We start from the raw sequence: 20,440 nt of genomic DNA on the forward strand, positions 1-20,440 counted from the left end.
TAGTGCTCAGATGCTCGCATCCGCTGGTGACGGCGCGTGTGGATTAGAAGCGCTCGTTTGGCGCCCCCAACACACACAACGCCCTCCACCCGGCTACAGATGCTTTGATACATGCCTATTAACTCCCTATGAGCTGGCCCTAGAATGAAACGAGCTGGGCGGTTTTCCACAGTTATTGTATTTTCTTTGGGGGGGGTCATGAATAATTGATGAGCTCTGCTCTGATTAGCTGGTTTATGGTGAAGCGCCACAATGACTCACACAAAATCAACGGTTCACAGTCAATGGCTAACTAACTATGAGAGACAACATTAAACAAATTTACTATTATTACTATTACTACTATTATTGTACACAATGAGCAAAAATGATTATGGTTTAGGACCATGTAGTTATAGATAGAAGAGTCTAAATGTTGTTATTTGTAAACAAATCGTTGATTTGGTTAATGGAAAAACGTCCTTGTATTAGTTTAAGCCTTAATCACCCAATACGTCACACCTAATAGGTCGCGTGCACCTGTAATTAATATCGCGTTTTGCTCGTCCTGATTTTTGAATTTAAATCACATCAACATTCAATCTGAAATACAAACTTAGACTTCTTAAACCTATAACTTATAAACGGTCACCGTTTATATGTGTTTGTCTACAATTTATTTGTGCTATTTATTTATACAATTTCAGTTTTCTGATTTGTGAAAAAATTCACAAGCACAGTTGGACTGATATAATTTTTTTACTCTGTAATGGAAAGCCAGTGCAACTGAAAGAGAACGGGGGTTATATGTATAGATTTCTTCGTATGGATAAGTAGTCGCGCAGCTGAATTTTGGATGTTTCAAAGTTTATTAAGGGATTTGGCGGGAAAATGACAGTTACAGCTCAAGTGAGACGTGATGGAGCGGTGAGGAATGGCGACGTGTGAGGAAGGTTCCTCGTGGAGGCACCTGTGTAGGATCAAAAATAATTCGGAGGTTACAAACTGGATTTGATGGGATAATCCGTCATCCAAGATAAGAAAGAACTACCTCAGACCCTACCAACAGTTTCCTCAGAATTTTGCTTTTATCAAGTTTTTTTTTTTCTCCTACTACAAACCGCGGGCGATTTCTCACTTTAGCAAGCTGCATGAAACGTGACGTTCACCTGTTTTGCAGTAATACCCGCACCGTTATGGCGCTGTGACGGTGATAAGATCAGCAAAATTCACTGCGAAATGTACGCAAGACTGTGAACTCTGGCGCACAAGAAACCACCCTATCTGTGTACCCACTGTATCCCATGGAGGCCGTCATGTGTACCAGGGTCGGTGACGAGCGCTGAGCCCCTCCGAATCATACACACACCCCGCCCCGGTCGCCCGGGGTCTCCACCACGGATCTAGGCTCTGGGCCAATAGGAGATCGGATGGGGGCAGAATACCGTGCGCCTCTCCGCATTCCTTTTAGTTCAAATTTAGTGTTCGCATGTAGTGTTTTAATTGTTGTCGTTTATGGTTTCTTTCGATCGTGTTCTTGTCAGTATTCTTCCTGTGTGAAGGTGTTCAACCCTCCTCGCGCGCGACTCTTTTTGGCTGTCTTCCCGCGTTTTTGTTTGTGTTCATTTGTCCTGTTTGATGGTGGTGAGCCAGACTCTGGAGATTAGGGTTTTCCGCTGTATTGTGTTCCTAAATACGACCCAACATTTACGCACGGCCTTGATTGCGCCTACCGTTTGTGTCCAGTGTTTTTCTCTCAGACAAAGCAGTACTTTCCCCTGGTCTAGAACATCAGAGATTTCCTCCAGAACATGGTCGCCGAAGACGATTATGTAAGCCTCATTCCATTTGTAAATACAGGATAAGTTGTAGATTGTTTTTTAGTCTACATTTATGTAAAACATATGCTTAACTGAAAAATCACACGTTGGAAGCAATAGTGTTAGAGTTGGGAAGTTAGTGAGTTGTTTTAAGTTAGTTTTGATGACGGAGGCAAATTTGTAACTTTAGATACATCATCGCCGGTAATTTTGTTTTAAAAGTCGTTTAAAAATGACCGCTTTGTGTTCTTCTCATGTTGCTCTATTTGAGGCGTTTGTTGGTGTTAATCAAGTGTGAGATTGTATTACGGTAAACCGTTTGTTAAACGAGGAAGGGGGAAATCCCGCAGCGATTGAAAATCTAAAAGAAATGTGTTCTCCATCTTAAACATATATCTCCAAGGTCTAATGCTCCAAAAAAATGTGTTAAAACATGTGTAAAAGAGATGTCAACATCTATTTTGTTTCAGTTAAATCAACTATATAAAGATCACTTTTTTAGCAACTGATAAGATTTCTTTGTTTGTACTGTGAGAATGTGAAGAAATTATAGAGCAAAATTGTGCAAATGTCTAATCACTTCAGTATAGTATATTTTATGACACAAACACAAATCAAATTATTAGAAATATTACAGTACAGGAGCATAGGGGAGAATGACCCAGCTTTCAAAGCTGAGCACCAGATCTCCCAGAGCAGGAAACAGATCCCAAGATGTCCAAGACTTGGTGTACAAAATAGTGTACAGGCTAAAGAAAATTCCAGCTCTGCATGCACTAGCCTTCAAATGATTTGGAAATGCTTCCAAATGCTTCTGCTGGCTAAAAGGACACCAACAAACACCATCCATCTACAGAACAATAGAAAGTGTTTCCTGTCAGAAACACTAGCCACCAAGTTGAGTAAACATAGGAACACTTACTGACCAAGTGTTGCCTGAATCTACTACCACACATACTTGAATGCCTATCCCTGTAAAAGACCAAAGGTACCTCATCCAGAACTCAGTGGAAGCCAACTCAGAGATTTACAATGAGCTGATACGTTTATCCAAAGTGTATCCAGTTATGTATGAGTACAATTTGAGCAGATGAAGGAAGCAACAGTGGGAACAACTGATTACTAGTCGAGTATCTTAAATATAGAAAAAGTGATCAGGACAGGGGACCTGAACCTCCACAAGGCCGTATAACAGGCCTAGAGGACAGCTACAAGTACCCGGGGCTTCTCCAATCACATGGGAACCACGAGGCAGAAACAGGAAGAATAGGTTCATCCACACACCTCCGCAGGATAAGACAGGGTCTCAAGAGGCAGGTGAATGGGAACAATAAGATCAAAGCCATATTAACACATCTGCCCTGACAGTCATCATGTGCCCAGCAGCCACAATAAGCTGGCAAAGAGAAGAACAGGAAAGTCCATACAATACATGGGCCACTCCACCCAAAAGCTGTTCCCAAACACTGGAATGCAAAGTTGCATACCAAATGTAAGATCCACTATCCAGGGTGAAACCCGAAATATCCATGAAGACGTCCATGCATTGACCACCAAAGATGGGCTGATGAAAGAGTGCATCAGTCAGATGGCTGCTACAGTCTCCGTGGAAACAGAGGAGGTGCCGTGGAAGGATAGACCCCGTCGTGAAATGTACCACCAGATGTTGCAGACCTAAGACAATCCTTCTGATGGCTAGGAAAAGCAGGACTGGAGGACAGCACAGAGGCACTAATCACAGCAGCACCAGATCAAGCACTGATTACCAGGTCATTAGAAGCAGGGCTGTATCACACCAGAGACCAAACATGCAGATTGTGGACAGGAGCCTGAGAGACAATCCAGCGTCCGGTAGCAGCATACAAGACACTGGCAGGACAAGCAGACACTGAGAGAGACAACCAAGTGTCGGGGGTCATATATGGGAACATGTGGAAGGCATGAGTGATGTAGTGATGGAGAACAACAAGGCTAAGATCCTGTGAAACCTCCAGATCCAGACATGAGACCCAAACAAAAAGTGGAGAACCAACCAGAAATCATGATAGTGGGCAAGATAGAGAAATGCAGTGGTGAAATATCCTAAAAAAGGAATATGAGAAAAATACCAGGGACTGAAAGAGGAAATAGAGAGAATGTTGAAGGTTAACACTGTAAGGAAAAAGTCCCGATTTTCCTTAACCCTGTCCCACTGTCTGCCTTGCCTGTGTCTGTATGTTCCTCTTCAGGGCCCTGGGCCATATTTCTCAAAATGAATGACACTGAGCATCAGAGATGCTGAGAAGCACACACACTTTATTCAGAGATACATGAGTGTATATAGAGAACAAAATCATTGAGTAAGTGGAAATATGTAAATAATATAGCAATTGCAACATGTTCAGACATGATGTGATCTAAGATAAGACATTCATCTATCGCCAACTCCAAACTATATTTGACATGGCTTATTAACTATCTGAAAATAAATAATAAAACAGTAAAACATGAGAGCAAAAGAAAAATGTAGCACTACTGATTAATGGAGAGGTTATTTACAGAAAAGGGAGCCACATTGTAGGGAACTCTAACACACACCAAGGTCGTCCCAGTGGTGACGGGGGCACTCGGGGCTGTGACCCCTAATCTGGAGGAGTGACACCATCAGTCTCAGTCCAGAAGAGCCTGATCCTTGGAACATTGAAAATACTGCACCGCACCCTCAAACTCCCAGACGTCTGGTAGATCACACACACACACCCCATCAAATTTCCAGACCTCTGGTAGATCTCACACACACACACAAGCTCCCAGGCCTCTTGTAGAAGGTCTAAGTGTGAGGAAAGGGTACATTGCAGTCTGTCAGGGGGCTGTGGTGTCTGGTTAAAAGATATAACCACCCACAGGAAGGGTTGCTATATCAAACAATTTCATATTCCATCCCATTACCCCAAATACATGCAGTGGGTGCTATAGCCACAGCCCAATAACCATCATTATTTATAATTACGTAAATAAATAAAGCATGCAAGCATCATTGGCACTGATGTGGAGAGCATGGTTTAACCAGAGCCAGAAGAAAGAAAGAAAGAAAGAAAGAAAGGATTAATTAATTAATGAATGAACGAATTTTAGCCCTCAAAGTATTAGCAGTAACACACAGTGTGTTAGCACTGTTGAATTATTTTACTTTATTCTTTCTGCGTTACGCTTACGCTTAATTCATTATTTATGTTCTTTGGACATCGTCGGCCTCGTCTGGACTGTACTCTGATCGTGTGATCTACCGTTGTCATATGATAGAAGTACTGGCAGGTCATTCTTTACGACTCTTGATCTCGGTTAACATCAGACTTGTCCGAAGTTGCTACTGGTATTCCAGCAGGGATGCGTGTGTGTTAGAGGCCAAAACATCTGTGCAATTAGTGGACTGGGAAAGAAACAGACCAGGCTGCAGTGTTGTGTGCCTCTAATAGACTTTTCTCTCAGGAGTACTACTACAGCCTGTCAGCGGGGAACCGCACATGAGCAACAACCTAAACCCTTCTGTTTGGACCCAGAGTTGGTCAGCAGCGCTCAGGCAATGTGACCCAAGTGTCCACCAGCACCTGACACCAGTATAGTGCTTCTGGCTGATAAGTGATATTACTGAACATTGCGATGAATAAAGCAACGCAGGTGGAAATCCTTCTGTATAACTCTGGCGCATGTCGGCTCGCTCCGCACCAGTGCTGACTGAGCCCTTTGCTATGGTGCTACTAAAGATTCTTCCTCTCTGCTTCAAGGCTGACACACTGTTCCTTGTTGCTGTGCTGAATGATCCCACATATTTTTCTGCTTTGTCTTATTTCGTTTTTTGTTGTTTTGTTTTTTTTCAACTCATGTGGTTTTGTAATGTAGGGATGAAGACGAATGTAACTTTTGGGCTAGGCTAATTTTTGACTGCTCGTGGCCCTCGGTGAGTGATCGCCAATCATATGACACACATGCACTGCCTTTAATGTCATTCGCATTTTTGTTTGTGTTTGGAATCTCGTGCAGTTCTTTTGATGGTGAAATGCTGGCAGTTGTTGAGTTAAGTTTGATGTTATACTGCTCATTACAACTTTTTTTCCAGGGAGTCAAAGGTCATATTTTTATTTGAAGCTGTTTTGCTGATTTCTAAATGATGAAAATGCATCATAAAAATGCATCATAAAAAGGATATAATTTGTATATAAATATTCATATTCCGATGAATGTGCTAAATTAACCAAAAAAAGCCAGTGAGGGTAGGTGTGATGTAACTGCCGGTTCTAAAATGAACAGAAGTGTGTCTCTCTCATTTTCTGTCCCAGCAGGACAACAGCCAGGCTGCAGGACACCACGGGTGGGTCATGACTTAAACCTTTCCGTTCGGTTTCACAGCTGGTCAACAGCAGTGTGTTTCACCAGTGCCTAGCAGTAGAACACACAGCGATGTGTGATACATTATTATGATTATTATGGTTATACTCTGATTTTGATTACTCTGACAGACAATAATGATAGAATTTGTACATTCTTTAGGAAAGTTAAGTGCCATCCATTTGGCAGTGGTACTAAGGAGGAGAGAGTACTTTAACCAGTCAGCTCCAGTTATAGTCCTGAGCCAAACCTTCACTGTTCTGGAGTAGCCTTGCCCAGCCACACCCCCTCCTGGGCTAATTTCTGCTTCTGTTTGTTTTTTGACTCAGGAGAAATGAAGGTGTATGTCTGTATTTACCAAAGCACTTTCTACATGGGTGTCTCTTGCCTTCTGTAAGTGACTAAACATTTGCTGCACAAAAAAGTAATTTATTATGTACCACTGTTGAGCCATTGTTGTACTGATTTCAGAATATTAACCCTGATCTGAAATTATTTCGATTTCTCACACAACCAGTGTAATATTACAGAAATTTTGTTATAAATTGATTAATCTTTAATAACATTTAAATGAAACATCAAAGAAACATGTAAATAGGCAAATTGTAAGTAAAGTCATTAGAAATAATTCACTTTAAAAATGTCATCCACTATAATATTGTGTGGATGTTTGTATTTGGGTTTTGAGGGCCCTAATAATTCACTTCTTAGAACTCACCTGTCTCCCTTATTAATCAACTGTTGGAGCTTAATGTTTGTATGTGTGTGTGTTTTGCAGGTGTGTATTGTAGTGCTGTTGTCATTTGTAGAGCGCAGGAGGAAGATTTACCGTTTCGAGGAGCGTTTCCCATACCTCCGTGGCCGGTTTGGGGTTGTCGTGTGAGTAAGATTTCTCTGCTCTTGGTGTCCTACTGGTCAGTTTTCTGATGAGATCACAGAGTAAGTGCAGGCTAGGGGGCCCTCTCAGCTCTACACTGGACAACTGACTACAGCTAAGACAGATAAAAACAGGCAGGAGACTATTAGGCTATTATGATATTAAAAGCACATCACTACCAGAAAGCCAGAGATATACAAGGTCTTTATTCTGTTGCTAGGAGAAGGCTGCTGTTTATTCTGTTGCTAGGAGAAGCCTGTACTCTATTCTGTTGCTAGGAGCAGCCTGTTCTTTATTCTGTTGCTAGGCCCTTGGACTTCACTGGTACACAGAGAAACCGATGGTCATACGCATTTGCCTTCGGAGCTGCAGCGGACACGATGGTCCATCTGTTGACTGGATTAATTCTTCCATTTTCAGCCCCCAAATGGATTATAAGTACAAGATGCTACAACATTACTATAGCAGTTTGTAGTATTACTGTACTATATAATACTACTATACTACGCTACATACTATGCTATATTGTACTAGGAGTAGACAAAAAAAACAGTATTTTGATATTATTGGTGAAAAAATAATACTGTCAATACCAATAGACACAAAAATGGGTATTATATTATTTTCTTATCAATTCCTATAAAATATATTGCTTCATCTTCTCAAAATTTCAAGTGAGATTGAAGTTAGAAGAATAGAGAATACTTTAGACAAAACAGTTTTCTTTGGAATGCATAATTTGCAGTTAAAAGGAATACATTGCAATTTATCACAATATGTCATATTGGTGTACTTAGTATATTGCAAGTCTTTAAAAATTGCAGTAGAATTGAATCAAAGCACTGTTGTCATGGCTGTGTTGTCATGGCTCCGCTGTCATGGCTCTGTTGTCATGGTAATGTAGCATTGTAGGACTGCCTGTGATTCTCAACCTCTCCTTCTCAATCTCAATCTCAAATGTGTTTGTCTCAGCTTTTGTGTACTTGCTGGCTGCACTGGAGGTGGGCGTGGCTTATCTGCCCTTCTTCGCCTGTCTGTCAACACCACACAGATGTCTGGGAGGAGTTTTGGGTCTGATCTACACACTCATGTGGTACACACACACATGCACACACACACACCCAAACAGCTTTTTTTAATGGCCACTTTTTAATGTAATGGTTTCTGATTTGGATCTGATGCAGGTGTTGCTTTCCATTGTTTGTGATTGTGTGTGTGTGTGTGTATGTGTGTGTGTATGTGTGGTTCACCAGGTTGACAGTGAAAGCCTTTTATTACATCAGCTGTTGGGACACACTTAGCACCCAATATGAGAGCTTTGGGTTTTCCACGCATTACGAGTGGGTGAGCACACTGCCCCCTACAGGACACCCAAGAAACCCTGATTGACCAGACTCATCCGGCGTTTGTGCTCAGCTTATTTCGTACAGACTGCTTGATGTTTCGATCACAGTTAGTGAGAAATGGAAGTGGCAAGAGAATGACATTTATACCAAACACATGAATTGACATTACTGAGGAAACACTGTCACAGTTTTAGGACAGCAGAAATGTCTTTCTCGACTCCAAAACGAGCACTGAATGCTTTGAATGGAGATAAACAATTTTTGTATGCCATTGTCCAGTCTGAAATAATTTACGGTCAAGTCTGAAGTCTCTTCAAGACATTTAAGTCCTCTACATGTCGGACTCACAACACGACCACCTTTTGGGTTTCTGGGAGATAGAGTTACTTATTATTGCTGAGTCATCATGACCCTATGCACACTGTGATTGGTTGTAGTCAAGGTTTAAAATGTCACATGTGTGACACTGCCTGTGCTTTGTGAACGTGCACGTGTGTAACTACCTCGTACCTTGCGAACATGCCCGTGCGTGACTGTAAACATGCACATGCATGACTCTCGTAAACATGCATGTGTGTGAATGAGCCTTGTAAATGTGTACATGCATGACCATGCCTCGCGAGCGTGCACGTGCGTGATCATGATGTGAATCAGACCGGTGCACGTGCAGCTGGTGCTGATGGGTTCGGTTCCGTGCTCACGTACAGGTATACGCATGGCCAAGCATCCTGTGTTTGGGTCTCCTCATTGGCCAGTTTGGATTCATGATAGTGAAGAACTGCCAACAGAAACTCAACAATCAGGTCACAAACATACACACACACCCACACAAACACACATGCATGTTTATACACACAACAATCTTGTGAAGGTCCGTGTTCTTTTCACAAATCCTTTTGTCATATTTAAAACCTTCCACTTTAGTGCATGCGCACAGTGTCTCTGCACCATTTATGTTTATGGCATTTAGCTGACGCTGTTTGTGTGTGTGTGTGTGTATTTGTGTGTGTGTGTTTGCGCAGTGGGAGAAGGAGATACTTGTTCAGTCTCATCAGTTCCAGTATGTACAAACACTACTGAGACGATCTGAAGGGTACACACACATACACACACACATACACACGCACATGCACTCTACACATATACTCCCACACCTTCATAAGACAAGCAGTCTCACACACAAGCGCACACACACACGCACACACACAGGGTCTGACCCCTGTGTCCCTCTCCAGGTTGATGAAGAAGAGCTGGTTCAGGAGGAAAGTGTATGACTGGGATCCTTATTTCAAATTTCCCAACAGGATGATCGGCACGGCCGTCATCTCCCTCATCGGACTCTACTTGGTGTGTGTGTGTGAGTGTGTGAGTGTGTGTGTGTGTGTGTGTGTGTACGTGTGTGTATGTGTGTGTAGGTGTGTGTGTGTGTGTGTGTGCGTGTGTGTGTATGTGTGTGTGTGCGCGTGTGTGTGTGTGCGTGTGTGTATGTATCTGTGTGCGTGTGTGTGTGCGTGTGTGTGTGTGCGTGTGTGCGTGTGCGTGTGTGTGTGCGTGTGTGCGTGTGTGTGTGCGCTTGCGTGTGTGTGTCTGTGTGTGTGTGTGTGTACGTGTGTGTGTCTAGGTGTGTGTGTGTGTGTAGGTGTGTGTGTGTGTATGTACACACACCCCCCCATATACACACCATACACACATTTGCACACACACGCGCGCACACCCGCGCACACACACACACACACACACACACACCATATACACACACACACATACCATTAACACATCTCACGTAAAATAAATTAATAAAATCTCTTCCTTAATAGGCAAATAGAAACTCTTCCTTAATATGTGTGTGCGTGTGTGTGTATGTATCTGTGTGTGTGCGCACGTGTGTGTGCGCGTGTGTGTGTATGTGTGTGCATGTGTGTGTGCATGTGTGTGTGTGTGTGTGTGTGTGCGTGCGTGCGTGTGTGTGTGTGTGTGTGTGTGCGTGTGTGTGTGCATGTGTGTGTGAGTGTGTGTATGTGTGTGTGCGTGTGTGTGTCGTGTAGGGCACTCTCTGCTACAAGTCATGCAATGTGAGATTTAGGAGTATTTATGTGTGATTTTGTCTTTGTTTTCCCAATAGTTTATTTTAACCGAGCAGATTCTGTCCTCTAAAGGGATCTTCTGGGTCTCCCGCAGTGCATCTGGCAAACACCTGAATTATTTTGCAAGTGAGATCACCTTAGTTTTTATTCTCTTTGTTATTTATTTGCTTTTTGTCCAAGATGTTGTCTTTTTGGTTTCTATTTGAACAAGATCAGTTTGTTTGTTTGTTTGTTTATAGATACCTGGTACGTCACCACGTCTCTGGCCGCATTGTCGTCCGTGGCTCATATCAGCCATGTGCTGGTGTGTTACAGGTACGTAGGAACACACAACAGAGGGCAGGAACCCTGCCAGGGAAATGGAGCATTATCCAGTTACAAAGGCTCATTTATGTCTCAAGGAAACTAAAAGGTCCTGCATATTCACCTGAATATGCTTATCCTTGAACCCCCAGAGCAAACTAAGATGTCTTCATTTATTTTCTTTGTTAATTTGTTCATTTTTTTAACGAACATCAATGAGCACCAACCTGCTTATTCCACTAACTGAACAGGAAGCACATCAAGAGGCTGTGGGCTGGAAACAGGAGCTTCTTGCCGGAAAAGTACCGCACGCTGAACTCTGCTGTTAGCATGGTGAGCATGTGTGTGTGTGTGTATGTGTGTGTGTGCATAGACCAGAGACCAAGCTATACTACACACCTGTTTTTGCATCATGTTTTGCATGATGTAAGACCTCAATCATTTTATTGAAAAGGCTAAACTTCACAGTACTGAGCCCCATTGGATGTTTAGTCCCACCCACTGCAGAGTTTGCCCCGCCCTACTCTGCAGGCACAGGCTTGTAATCATAATTAAGAGTGACTGATTATAATTAATAACCCACAACAGGCTGCTCTTGCAAGGTACCCTGGCTGTCAGATTGCCTTCGTGCTGTGGGGTGAGTACAGTTACAGCATTTAGTTGATGCTTTTATCCAAAGCAACTTACAACATGACAGAATACAACTTGAGCAATTGAGGGTTAAGGGTTTTGCTCAGGGGCCCAACAGTAGGGCTTGAACCAGCAACCTTCCAGTTACAAGTGCCTTAACCATTGAGCTACTACTACCCAGTTAAAATGAGTTTAGGTAAAGTGAGTGCAGTTAAAGTGAGTGTAGTTAAAGTGAGTGTAGTTAAAGTGGGTGTAGTTAGAGTGGGTACAGTTAGAGTGAGTGTAGTTAGAGTGGGTACAGTTAGAGTGAGTGAAGTTAAAGTGAGTGTAGTTAAATATAATCAGAAGGTGTTTGCAGATCAACACTCCCACAAACACAACCACAGTAGATGGATGATGTTTGTCAGATGTATTTGATGTTGCTCAAGGTTGCCTCTCTCCATTCAGTCTTGCTTATATACACACCTAGAGTGACTGAAGTGTGCATAGAACAGGCCCCTAAAGTCACACTAGCATAGCAGTGCACACTTATACTGTAAAACATATTTAGTTACAGAATATATTAAACACGCAATGGATTGTATAACTGATAGACTTGATTTGTGTCATTTTAAACCTCCTGAAAATATTATTTTGCAGGTTATCTGATTGTGCACTTTGTGCTGTTTATTTTTGGGATGGTGTTGGTTTATCTGGTTATTTGGAAAATCGAATTAAATGGATTTCTGCAATGGCTGAAAGACCTGGTCATTTTTCTGTAAGTCTTGGTCCTTTATAGACAGATTGACTCTTCATGAATTTCAAACTCATTTTTTTTGTCTGTCTAATCAATCTGTCCGATGCTTAGAATCAAGTAATGATAGATCTTACTAGCATCAGAACAGTACCCACATAAACAGATGCCGACTGATGTTATAACAGTGCAGTGATTGGCTGACTGATGTGATAACAGTGCAGTGATTGGCTGACTTATGTTATAACAGTATAGTGATTGGCTGACTGATGTTAGTACAGTGATTGGCTGACTGATGTTATAACAGTGCAGTGATTGGCTGACTTATGTTATAACAGTGCAGTGATTGGCTGACTAATGTTAGTACAGTGATTGGCTGACTGATGTTATAACAGTGCAGTGATTGGCTGACTGATGTTATAACAGTGCAGTGATTGGCTGACTTATGTTATAACAGTACAGTGATTGGCTGACTGATGTTAGTACAGTGATTGGCTGACTGATGTTATAACAGTGCAGTGATTGGCTGACTGATGTTATATCAGTACAGTTATTGGCTGACTGATGTTATAACAGTGCAGTGATACTGATTATTATCAACTACATATTTATCAGTTTATTTGTGACTGATGGCAGCTCCTGTGTTCCTGTTTATGGCACCAGGTCGAATTTCATCATCATGATGGGGCTGTTGATGATGCAGGTCCTGCTGGTTCGATTTTTCTTCCTGCAGGACAAACTGTCACCTGAGGACCAGCAGAAGCCCCTGGCTCTCAACAACAGGTGTGAAAAACACATTATCATGTTTTAATATATAAATTATTGCAGGTAATTTCTGTGGGCATGGATGCTTCAGTGCTACCCAGCGCTGGCATGTTGGCGTTCGTCCGTATCTCTCTGTGTGTAAGACAAGCAAAACTGAACTGGGTGACTCATCTAATCAGGAGCTATAAAGGTAGCTAGCATGATTTCAAAGTGTGACTTGTAAACATGTCACCAACAATCCAGGAATCTTATAGTGCCAAACTTTGCTAACCTGCCTGGATAATTGAGTTTCCCCTAAACAGTGCCAGCCTCAGGTTCAGTCAAACTCCCCTGAAGCGGAAAGTAACTCTCATTTTGAAGACCGTCACTAACTACATGGGTGGGCTTTCTTTCCCAAAGAACCCATAAATGTCTTCCTTTCCAAACTCGCTAGTAAAGACTTTCACCTAAATTAGCTAGGAAAGCTTCGTGATTGGTCAAACTAATTTCCTGTTTGTCTGACTCCCCCAGGAAAGCTTTCCACAACTTTAATTACTTCTTCTTCTTCTACAACGTGATCTTGGGTGTGGGGAGTTGCGTCTTACGACTGTTCGCCAACAGCTTCGTGGGTTTGCTGTTGGTGTCACGCATCGACAGGACCATCATGCCACGTGGCTACGAGCTCATGGACAAGGGTATGAAAGGGTTCCTCAAAACTGATCTGAAATCAGTTCTGCTTCTGGTTATATTATGACTACAGATGAAATTTAAGCTGTTGGAGCTGATCCTATGCCTCCTGCCCCTAGCTTTATTATCTTTTTGCTAGTTGTAGAGTTGGGTAAAAATATCGATTTCCATCTTATTGCCATAGGTTTTAATGCTTTAAAGCTTTAAAGCAAAACTATAGGTTTAGACACAGATGGATCTGTGCACGGTGAAAATCTAAATAAACTCACTGCAAGATAACTTAGCCTGGCACTGACTACCTTCAAGTATTCCTGTAGTTAATATCAGAGTAGTCTGCTCAAATGCCTCTTTTAATGTCTTTGTAGTATATTTTATCTGTCTTTGTCTCACCGACACGCTCATGTGATTTACCAAATCAAATTTAGATCTATGTGGAATCTGTCACTCCAAGACAATCTCCACAGTATATTGATCTACATGCGTAAAGATGTTTTCAACTTTTTCAATCAACTTTTCAGTTTGGCAGCACAGCGATGTTTATGTCCTTAGAATGACCATCTCAAATTCAGCTCGCTAGCTAGCTAGGTTGCCCAGGGCAATAAAGCAGGGTAATAAAGCAGAATACAGAGTGTGTGGGAGAGGCATAAACGTTCTCAAAGTAAAGATTACATAAGCCTTACCCAACTTAAGGACAACCAGTTTCACATCATTTATTGGAAAAATATTCTGTATATGTACATTGCGTGCTCAGAAGAGCAGTTAACCTTATGTGTAAGATTAACCTAATGTGTAACTTCACCTGTGTAGGATTTACCTGAAGTGAACAATGAAAGAAACTGGTTGGTGTGCTCAGACTTTCTTCAGAACAGTTGGTTGTTTCTGGAGTTGCTTTAACCAACATGAGAATCTGTAGTAATACTTCAAAACTTCAGTCTTCAATACTTCAATCTGTAGTTACACTCCAAAACAAATGATCATAGTACAGTTTTATTTCTGCTTTTGTATCACTTCTTTAAAGGCATTTTTTCTTTTTGTTAGGCTACAGATAATGTCGTAGCTCAAGAAATATCACTTTACTCGCTGGGAATCTAAAAAACATGTTAGCTACGACTGATCCCTCAGACTAAAAACTTATTTGGCCTAAACAATCTCTTCTACATGTCACTTAGCACTCAGAGCCGAGCACAACTTCATTCATAATTATTCCTACGCTAGTACACAATTTACTCATTTGATTTATATAAAACTGATTTTGTGTTCCATTTGCAAAGTTTATTACAATTTAAACTTCCTACGAATATTTCATTGTTGCTTATGAAATCCTATGGGGTTAGACTAGGCTACCACACGTCAGCAGGTGAGTAAAGCACCTAAAATGTGTATTCTCCATCCTCAAGTTCTTGGTAGCTTGTTCTTGCAAGGAAATTTAGAAGGAACATCCATGTTTCCTGGGAATCCAAGTGTGTTCTTCATGTTCCTGACACTGAGGAACATTCACTGTCATTCCTCAGCAAGACAGTTCAGGCTGTTCAAGCACTGAATCTCCAGGGCAAACCAGTGAAGTTGCTAGCTTGCTATTTGATATGCTAGCTGCCAAATTGTAATAGAGTCGAAGCAATCAACACAGCATGTGCACAATCAGTATTTCCATATTGTCCACTAAAATGCATCAAAGACCAGCAGGAAGTCCTGACATTATACTGCTATGTTAATATTACATCATGTTATACCAAACATCCTTCCACCGTCCTTTACTGAGGTACACACGGTTTACACGCTCACAAGAGTCAACCACATCTGACTTAAGACAGACACATGTGAGGCCAGTAAAAGATATATGTATGGCATATTCTTTATTTCTGTTTTAGTTTTACACTTAATTTTTAGTAAGCATTTCTACCCAAAGGTTTCTAGACGAACGTTATTGGAGTGCTATTGGAGCATTCTTGTAGTGTTATTGGAGCGTTATTGGAGCATTATTGGAGCATTATTGGAGTGTTATTGGAGCATTAATGGAGTGTTAAAGGAGTGTTATTGGAGTGCTGGTGATTTTTGGTAAGTGGTATTTGTAGCGTTCCCTGTCTTTTGTGTTACTACTTTCATTAATTCACTGTGTTATAAGATGCTGTTTCATATCTAGCATTGATTCTCCTAAGATCTCTTTAAGCCACTGACATTGTATTTGTCATCTTTCATTCCAAAACCGAATCAATACTGAATTGAAGTATCGAAATCTAAACGAACTGGGGGATTGGGGCTAATATCCATGTCCCGTTACATAACAAATCTAAACAAACTGAGGGATCAGTGCTAATATCCAAGTCCAGTTAGATACCAAAACAGAGACTTATATCTGATAACTACTGAGCAGGTTCAAAGGCTGGAAGAGTGGAACATGACATATATTCATTTATTTAGGCTACCATACATGGATAGGGATGATAATGGCAGATCATTACCACAGCAACCCTATTACGGTTTGTTTCTGCCACCTGTTGCTCATGCGGACTTTGGAGAGAGAGAGAGAATCTGATCTTTGGCCCTGCTTTAACAGTACCTCAGGTAAACATACACGCCACACACACTCACACTTTGACTGCACCTGTCGCCTTGTGGATATGCCCCTTCTCTCTGATTGGCTGTCTCCCCCTCTGCTGTTCCCCAGGCAGTCCAGTAGTGGGCAGAGCGCGCGCTCGCTGGCTTCTCGTCTACACTCTGCTGAGGAACCCCAAACTCGTCCTACTGAGGAACAGACAAAAATGCAACCATGACAACCAGGAAGAGTTGTTGCAGTAGATTGGGAAAGGGTGGGATCATCTGCACTTTATGAAAATGAATCTTTCAAACCCAGTGCAGTCACCCAATCAAAGAACAGATCGTGTTTGAAAGAACAAAGTTTTCTACAAGTGTATGTATGAAACATTAGTGTGTGTATGAAACAGTAGTGTGTGTATGAAATATTTGTGTATGTATGAAACATTACTTCCACTAATGTCAGTGTGGAAGAAACACTTACATTAGCTAGGTTTCTTAGATCTAGTTTCCCCCTCTTTTACAATTCCTTTTTTATCCTTTGTAATGATATATAGAAACAGACACATTCTGCATGGAGGACATTTTCAGAAATTGTTCGTGTCCAATGCGCTGAAAGTCATCTGAATAAAATTTTATTAATAAAATGTTTACAGGCCTATCGATTAAAATCACAATGTCCTCTCTCATTAAAATATCCATTATGCTATAAGGATAGCGATTCAATATTTCTGTATTTATATGCACAACTCTTCTCCCTCAAAATTCTGAAAACCAAGCAGTCAATACCTTTAAGTAGAATTTAATTATGCAAAGAGCTGAATTTTAGCAGAGTGCCTTGTCCTCCTTCCCCAGAGGAAGACCAGACTGGCCTGGTGTGAACAGGCACAGCCGCATTAGGACAGTATTAATGCACTGAAGTGTCTTCGGAGTTAGAAGTTCGAATTTTTTATTGTCTTTTATCTTTTATCTATATTGTGCTCTGTGCAAGATCTTTTCTTACCATTTGCACCTTTCTTTTAATGTACCTGTTTTAAAATTTTCATTTTATTTCCTTACATTAACCTTAGTTTTCTATTTTAATCAAATATATTTTACTTTATTTTAATACATTGTTTTTTGTAACCATTTCATTTTTGGCAAAAACCTTCCCAAGGTGTTAGATCTCAGGATGACAAGGGTTATTATTCTTCTATGCAATCTTTATTTTCAGTAAAACACTTTGCTTGTTTATTATTATATTATTATTATTATTATTATTATTATTATTATATGAATAAAATTGTTATTAATAATAGTATTGATATTAATACAATATGAACAATAATATTACAGTCACAAATAATATTATTGTTGTTTATTATTATTATTATTATTATTATTAAATATCAACATCACTGCCACATTTCTCTGCTCACTACTGCTGGGCATTTCTATATATTCCTGTTGATTGGAGTAAAATCTATTAGCCTGCTACTTAGCTAGCTAGCTAAACTATTAGACCATATCAAAGATGTTTTTGGGGAAGTAAACAATTTTATGCTTCATTTGCTTTTGTATTTCATTTTTATACTAAATGTACTAAATGTTAAAGTTATAAACAACAAAATAAACAAAATAAACTTCCATGTTGTGATAAAATGGCGTAAAGGCGACAAAGTAAATGTGTTGGAGAGTCATCAAAAAGCCCAAAGTGAGCAGAACACTGGGAGATACTGGGCGATAGTGAGAGATATTAGGAGATATTGGGAGATATTGGGAGATTTTAGGAGATATTGGGAGATATTGTGTTTGAATTTTATTTCAAAATGTTAGAACATTTGTTGTAAGAAAGCTGTGCTTTTCTCAGCTGAGATGTCCTCATAGTGAAGATCACCAGAATCATTTCACCATTCTTTATTAAGTTTTTTTTTTTATGTCAGTTAGATCGGCCTGAGTTTTAGAAAATTATTTGGGCAGTGGTAGCTCAGTGGTTAAGGTACTTGATTTGTAATCGTAAGGTTGCTGGCTCAAGCTCCACCACCACCAAGTTGCCACTGTTGGGCCCCTGAGCAGAACCCTTAACACTCAATTGCTCAAGTTGTACTCAGTCATAATTGTAAGTTGCTTTGGATAAAAGCGTCAGCTAAATGCCGTAAATGTAAATTTGGCATGTCAGCCAGGTGAAGGCCAGGAATGAGGGCCATCACTGCATCAGTCAGCCAATCACTGTGCCCCTATAGCATTACCTCATGCCCATCACACACACTATCCAGTTTAACTTAACTGTGTCCACCTGTGTAAACCCTAGCTGAGATGTGGACAATCACGTGGGAGTCCTTGTACTAAAACAGCAGGCAGCTCTGTGTGATTGCTATTGACATATCTAATCTGTAAATACCTTCAGGGTGTTGTACTTTGGTGAATAAGGGTCTTTGCCCCCGGTTAGCAGCTGTGGAACGTTGACATTTTTTAAAATAAACAATTGAAGGTCAGAATTGGGCCTGTCGTCGACTTCCTAGATGTCTTTGTCTACAGGTGTCATGGCTCCGCCTGTCCTGAGCTGCACCATGTCCACACAATGAAGTGAGGGACGTGTACTGTGCCTGCGACTACTTCATCTGTAACATCATGACAGAGCAATGTCCCCTGTATATTAGTGTGCTTCAGGATATCAATATGCAACTTTTCTCTGTCATAATTGTATGTGTGTGTGTGTGTGTGTGTGTGTGTGTGTGTGTGTGTGTGTGTGTGTGTGTGTGTGTGTGTGTATATTTAATGATTTACAGACAGAACCTAGAATAGTCCCGTGGGCATTTCAACAGTTCCGCTGTTATCAGCGTAATTTGAATATCTGGTGAATTCCAGCCCTGGGGCATTTTCACAAAAGTATGGTAGTGTTAAGATCGTAATTCAGAGAGTTAGAGAGAAAGAGAGAGAGAGAGAGAGTGTGTGTGTGTGTGTGTGTGTGTGTGTGCGTGTTTGGTGTAATACTTACACTACACTACCATTTAAACATCATTGAGATTTGGGGAAACCTTTTGGGAAACTGGACCCTGCTCAGCAGCACACTCACGCACGCTCAACAGTAGCAAGAGGCTGGGGTCAAAGGTCATGGGTCATGTGACGGGACTCTGATGTAGAGAGTGCTATGTACGGTGAGACACCAGCGATTTCTGCTGCAGGAGGTCAAAGCGTCGTTGTGAAAACGCTGAAGCAAACAGGAATTTTGGAGGAAGCCGAGGTCGTTTATTCCAGAGTCCTGTCTCCCGAGGTCGTTTATTCCAGAGTCCTGTCTCCCGAGGTCGTTTATTCCAGTGTCCTGTCTCCCGAGGTCATTTATTGCAGCGTTCTGTCTCGCTATCGACAGGAAGCATGTGAGTGCCTTCTGCTTTATCCCACCAGCACGCCTTCACTCTGCCTCACTCTGTTTCACTCTGCCTTCACTCTCTTTCACTCTGCCTCACACTTTCACTCTACCTCACTCTGTTTCCGGCCTGGGGAGAAGAAGGTACTTCGGTTACTCTCCTCAGGCCATGAGAGTTCAGTGTTGGTATTTGAATATGATATTTAAGTGTTGGTTTCTAAGGCTTTCTGAGTATTTGAGACAGTTGGTTATAGTCACAATGTTTGATTAAACTTATAGTAGTTATGGTCATTTCCTGGCATGTAAAGAAACATTGTAAAGTGTCACAGTGTACACATGCTGAAATCCTCAGGGACCAGCGGGGCACTGGGTTGTACTGGGCTGTACTGGGCTGTAATGGGTTGTACTGGGTTGTACTGGGTTGTACTGGGCTGTACTGGGTTGTAATGAGTTGTACTGGGTCGTACTGGGTTGTAATGAGTTGTACTGGGTCGTACTGGGCTGTAATGGGTTGTACTGGGTTATACTGGCTTGTAATGCAAATAGTAAGATTTGCGAAGACTAAAAGAAACAAAAAAGAATCATTTTATGATTCGGAAATCCCCGCACATATTTCAGATTACGTTCATCTTTTTAATCTTAATCTTTAATCTTTAATATTTAATCTTAGCTCTTAGGGAGTGTTTAAAGTCACATTGTCTCATTCTGTGTATATATATATCTTAATCTTATATATATCTTATATATATATATATATATATATATATATATATATATATATATATATATATATATATATATATATATATATACACACCCTTTAAGAAATGTCAACATCTTTACGTAGACACTTTATCATCTGGGTGTTATTGATAAAGTCTTCTGGATCAATAGGTAATCGGACCATTACGGGGGATCAGGTGTTATATATTTTACAAACCAATGAGCTAAGAACAGTGTGTGTGTGAGTGTGTGTGTGTGAGTGTGTGTGTGT

At 41.0% G+C, this 20,440-nt stretch overlaps 2 protein-coding genes across 6 annotated transcripts in view; both read left to right on the plus strand.

The window, feature by feature from the left end:
• Positions 1 to 1,476: 1,476 nt before the first annotated feature.
• Positions 1,477 to 17,374, plus strand: LOC113583540 (stimulated by retinoic acid gene 6 protein-like). Of its 5 annotated transcripts, none has more exons than XM_035529801.1 (20): positions 1,477 to 1,811; positions 5,679 to 5,736; positions 6,116 to 6,147; positions 6,494 to 6,557; positions 6,943 to 7,043; positions 7,349 to 7,479; positions 8,014 to 8,134; positions 8,295 to 8,385; positions 9,095 to 9,190; positions 9,410 to 9,480; positions 9,623 to 9,734; positions 10,510 to 10,597; positions 10,711 to 10,786; positions 11,026 to 11,107; positions 11,363 to 11,411; positions 12,146 to 12,161; positions 12,801 to 12,920; positions 13,413 to 13,576; positions 15,987 to 16,130; positions 16,234 to 17,374. In XM_035529801.1, the coding sequence occupies exons 1-20, from the start codon at positions 1,618 to 1,620 to the stop codon at positions 16,362 to 16,364; spliced, it is 1,941 nt and encodes a 646-aa protein (XP_035385694.1). In that variant the 5' UTR covers positions 1,477 to 1,617; the 3' UTR covers positions 16,365 to 17,374. The 5 variants fall into 5 exon arrangements, with proteins under 5 accessions (XP_035385694.1, XP_035385692.1, XP_035385693.1 ...); XM_035529799.1 differs by having other exon boundaries at positions 6,494 to 6,504; positions 6,974 to 7,043; positions 12,044 to 12,161; XM_035529800.1 differs by having other exon boundaries at positions 6,119 to 6,147; positions 6,494 to 6,504; positions 6,974 to 7,043; positions 12,044 to 12,161.
• A 1,854-nt stretch (positions 17,375 to 19,228) lies between these two features.
• LOC113583539 (stimulated by retinoic acid gene 6 protein-like) overlaps positions 19,229 to 20,440 on the plus strand; it is a 13,489-nt gene continuing 12,277 nt past the window's right edge. The window contains exon 1 of the mRNA XM_035530028.1: positions 19,229 to 19,456. Within this exon, the coding sequence (XP_035385921.1) occupies positions 19,455 to 19,456 (2 nt within the window). The 5' untranslated portion in view covers positions 19,229 to 19,454. The remainder of the gene's footprint in view (positions 19,457 to 20,440) is intronic.

This window comes from Electrophorus electricus, chromosome 9 (genome assembly GCF_013358815.1).
Source record: "Electrophorus electricus isolate fEleEle1 chromosome 9, fEleEle1.pri, whole genome shotgun sequence".
Classification (NCBI taxonomy): Eukaryota; Metazoa; Chordata; class Actinopteri; order Gymnotiformes; family Gymnotidae; genus Electrophorus; species Electrophorus electricus.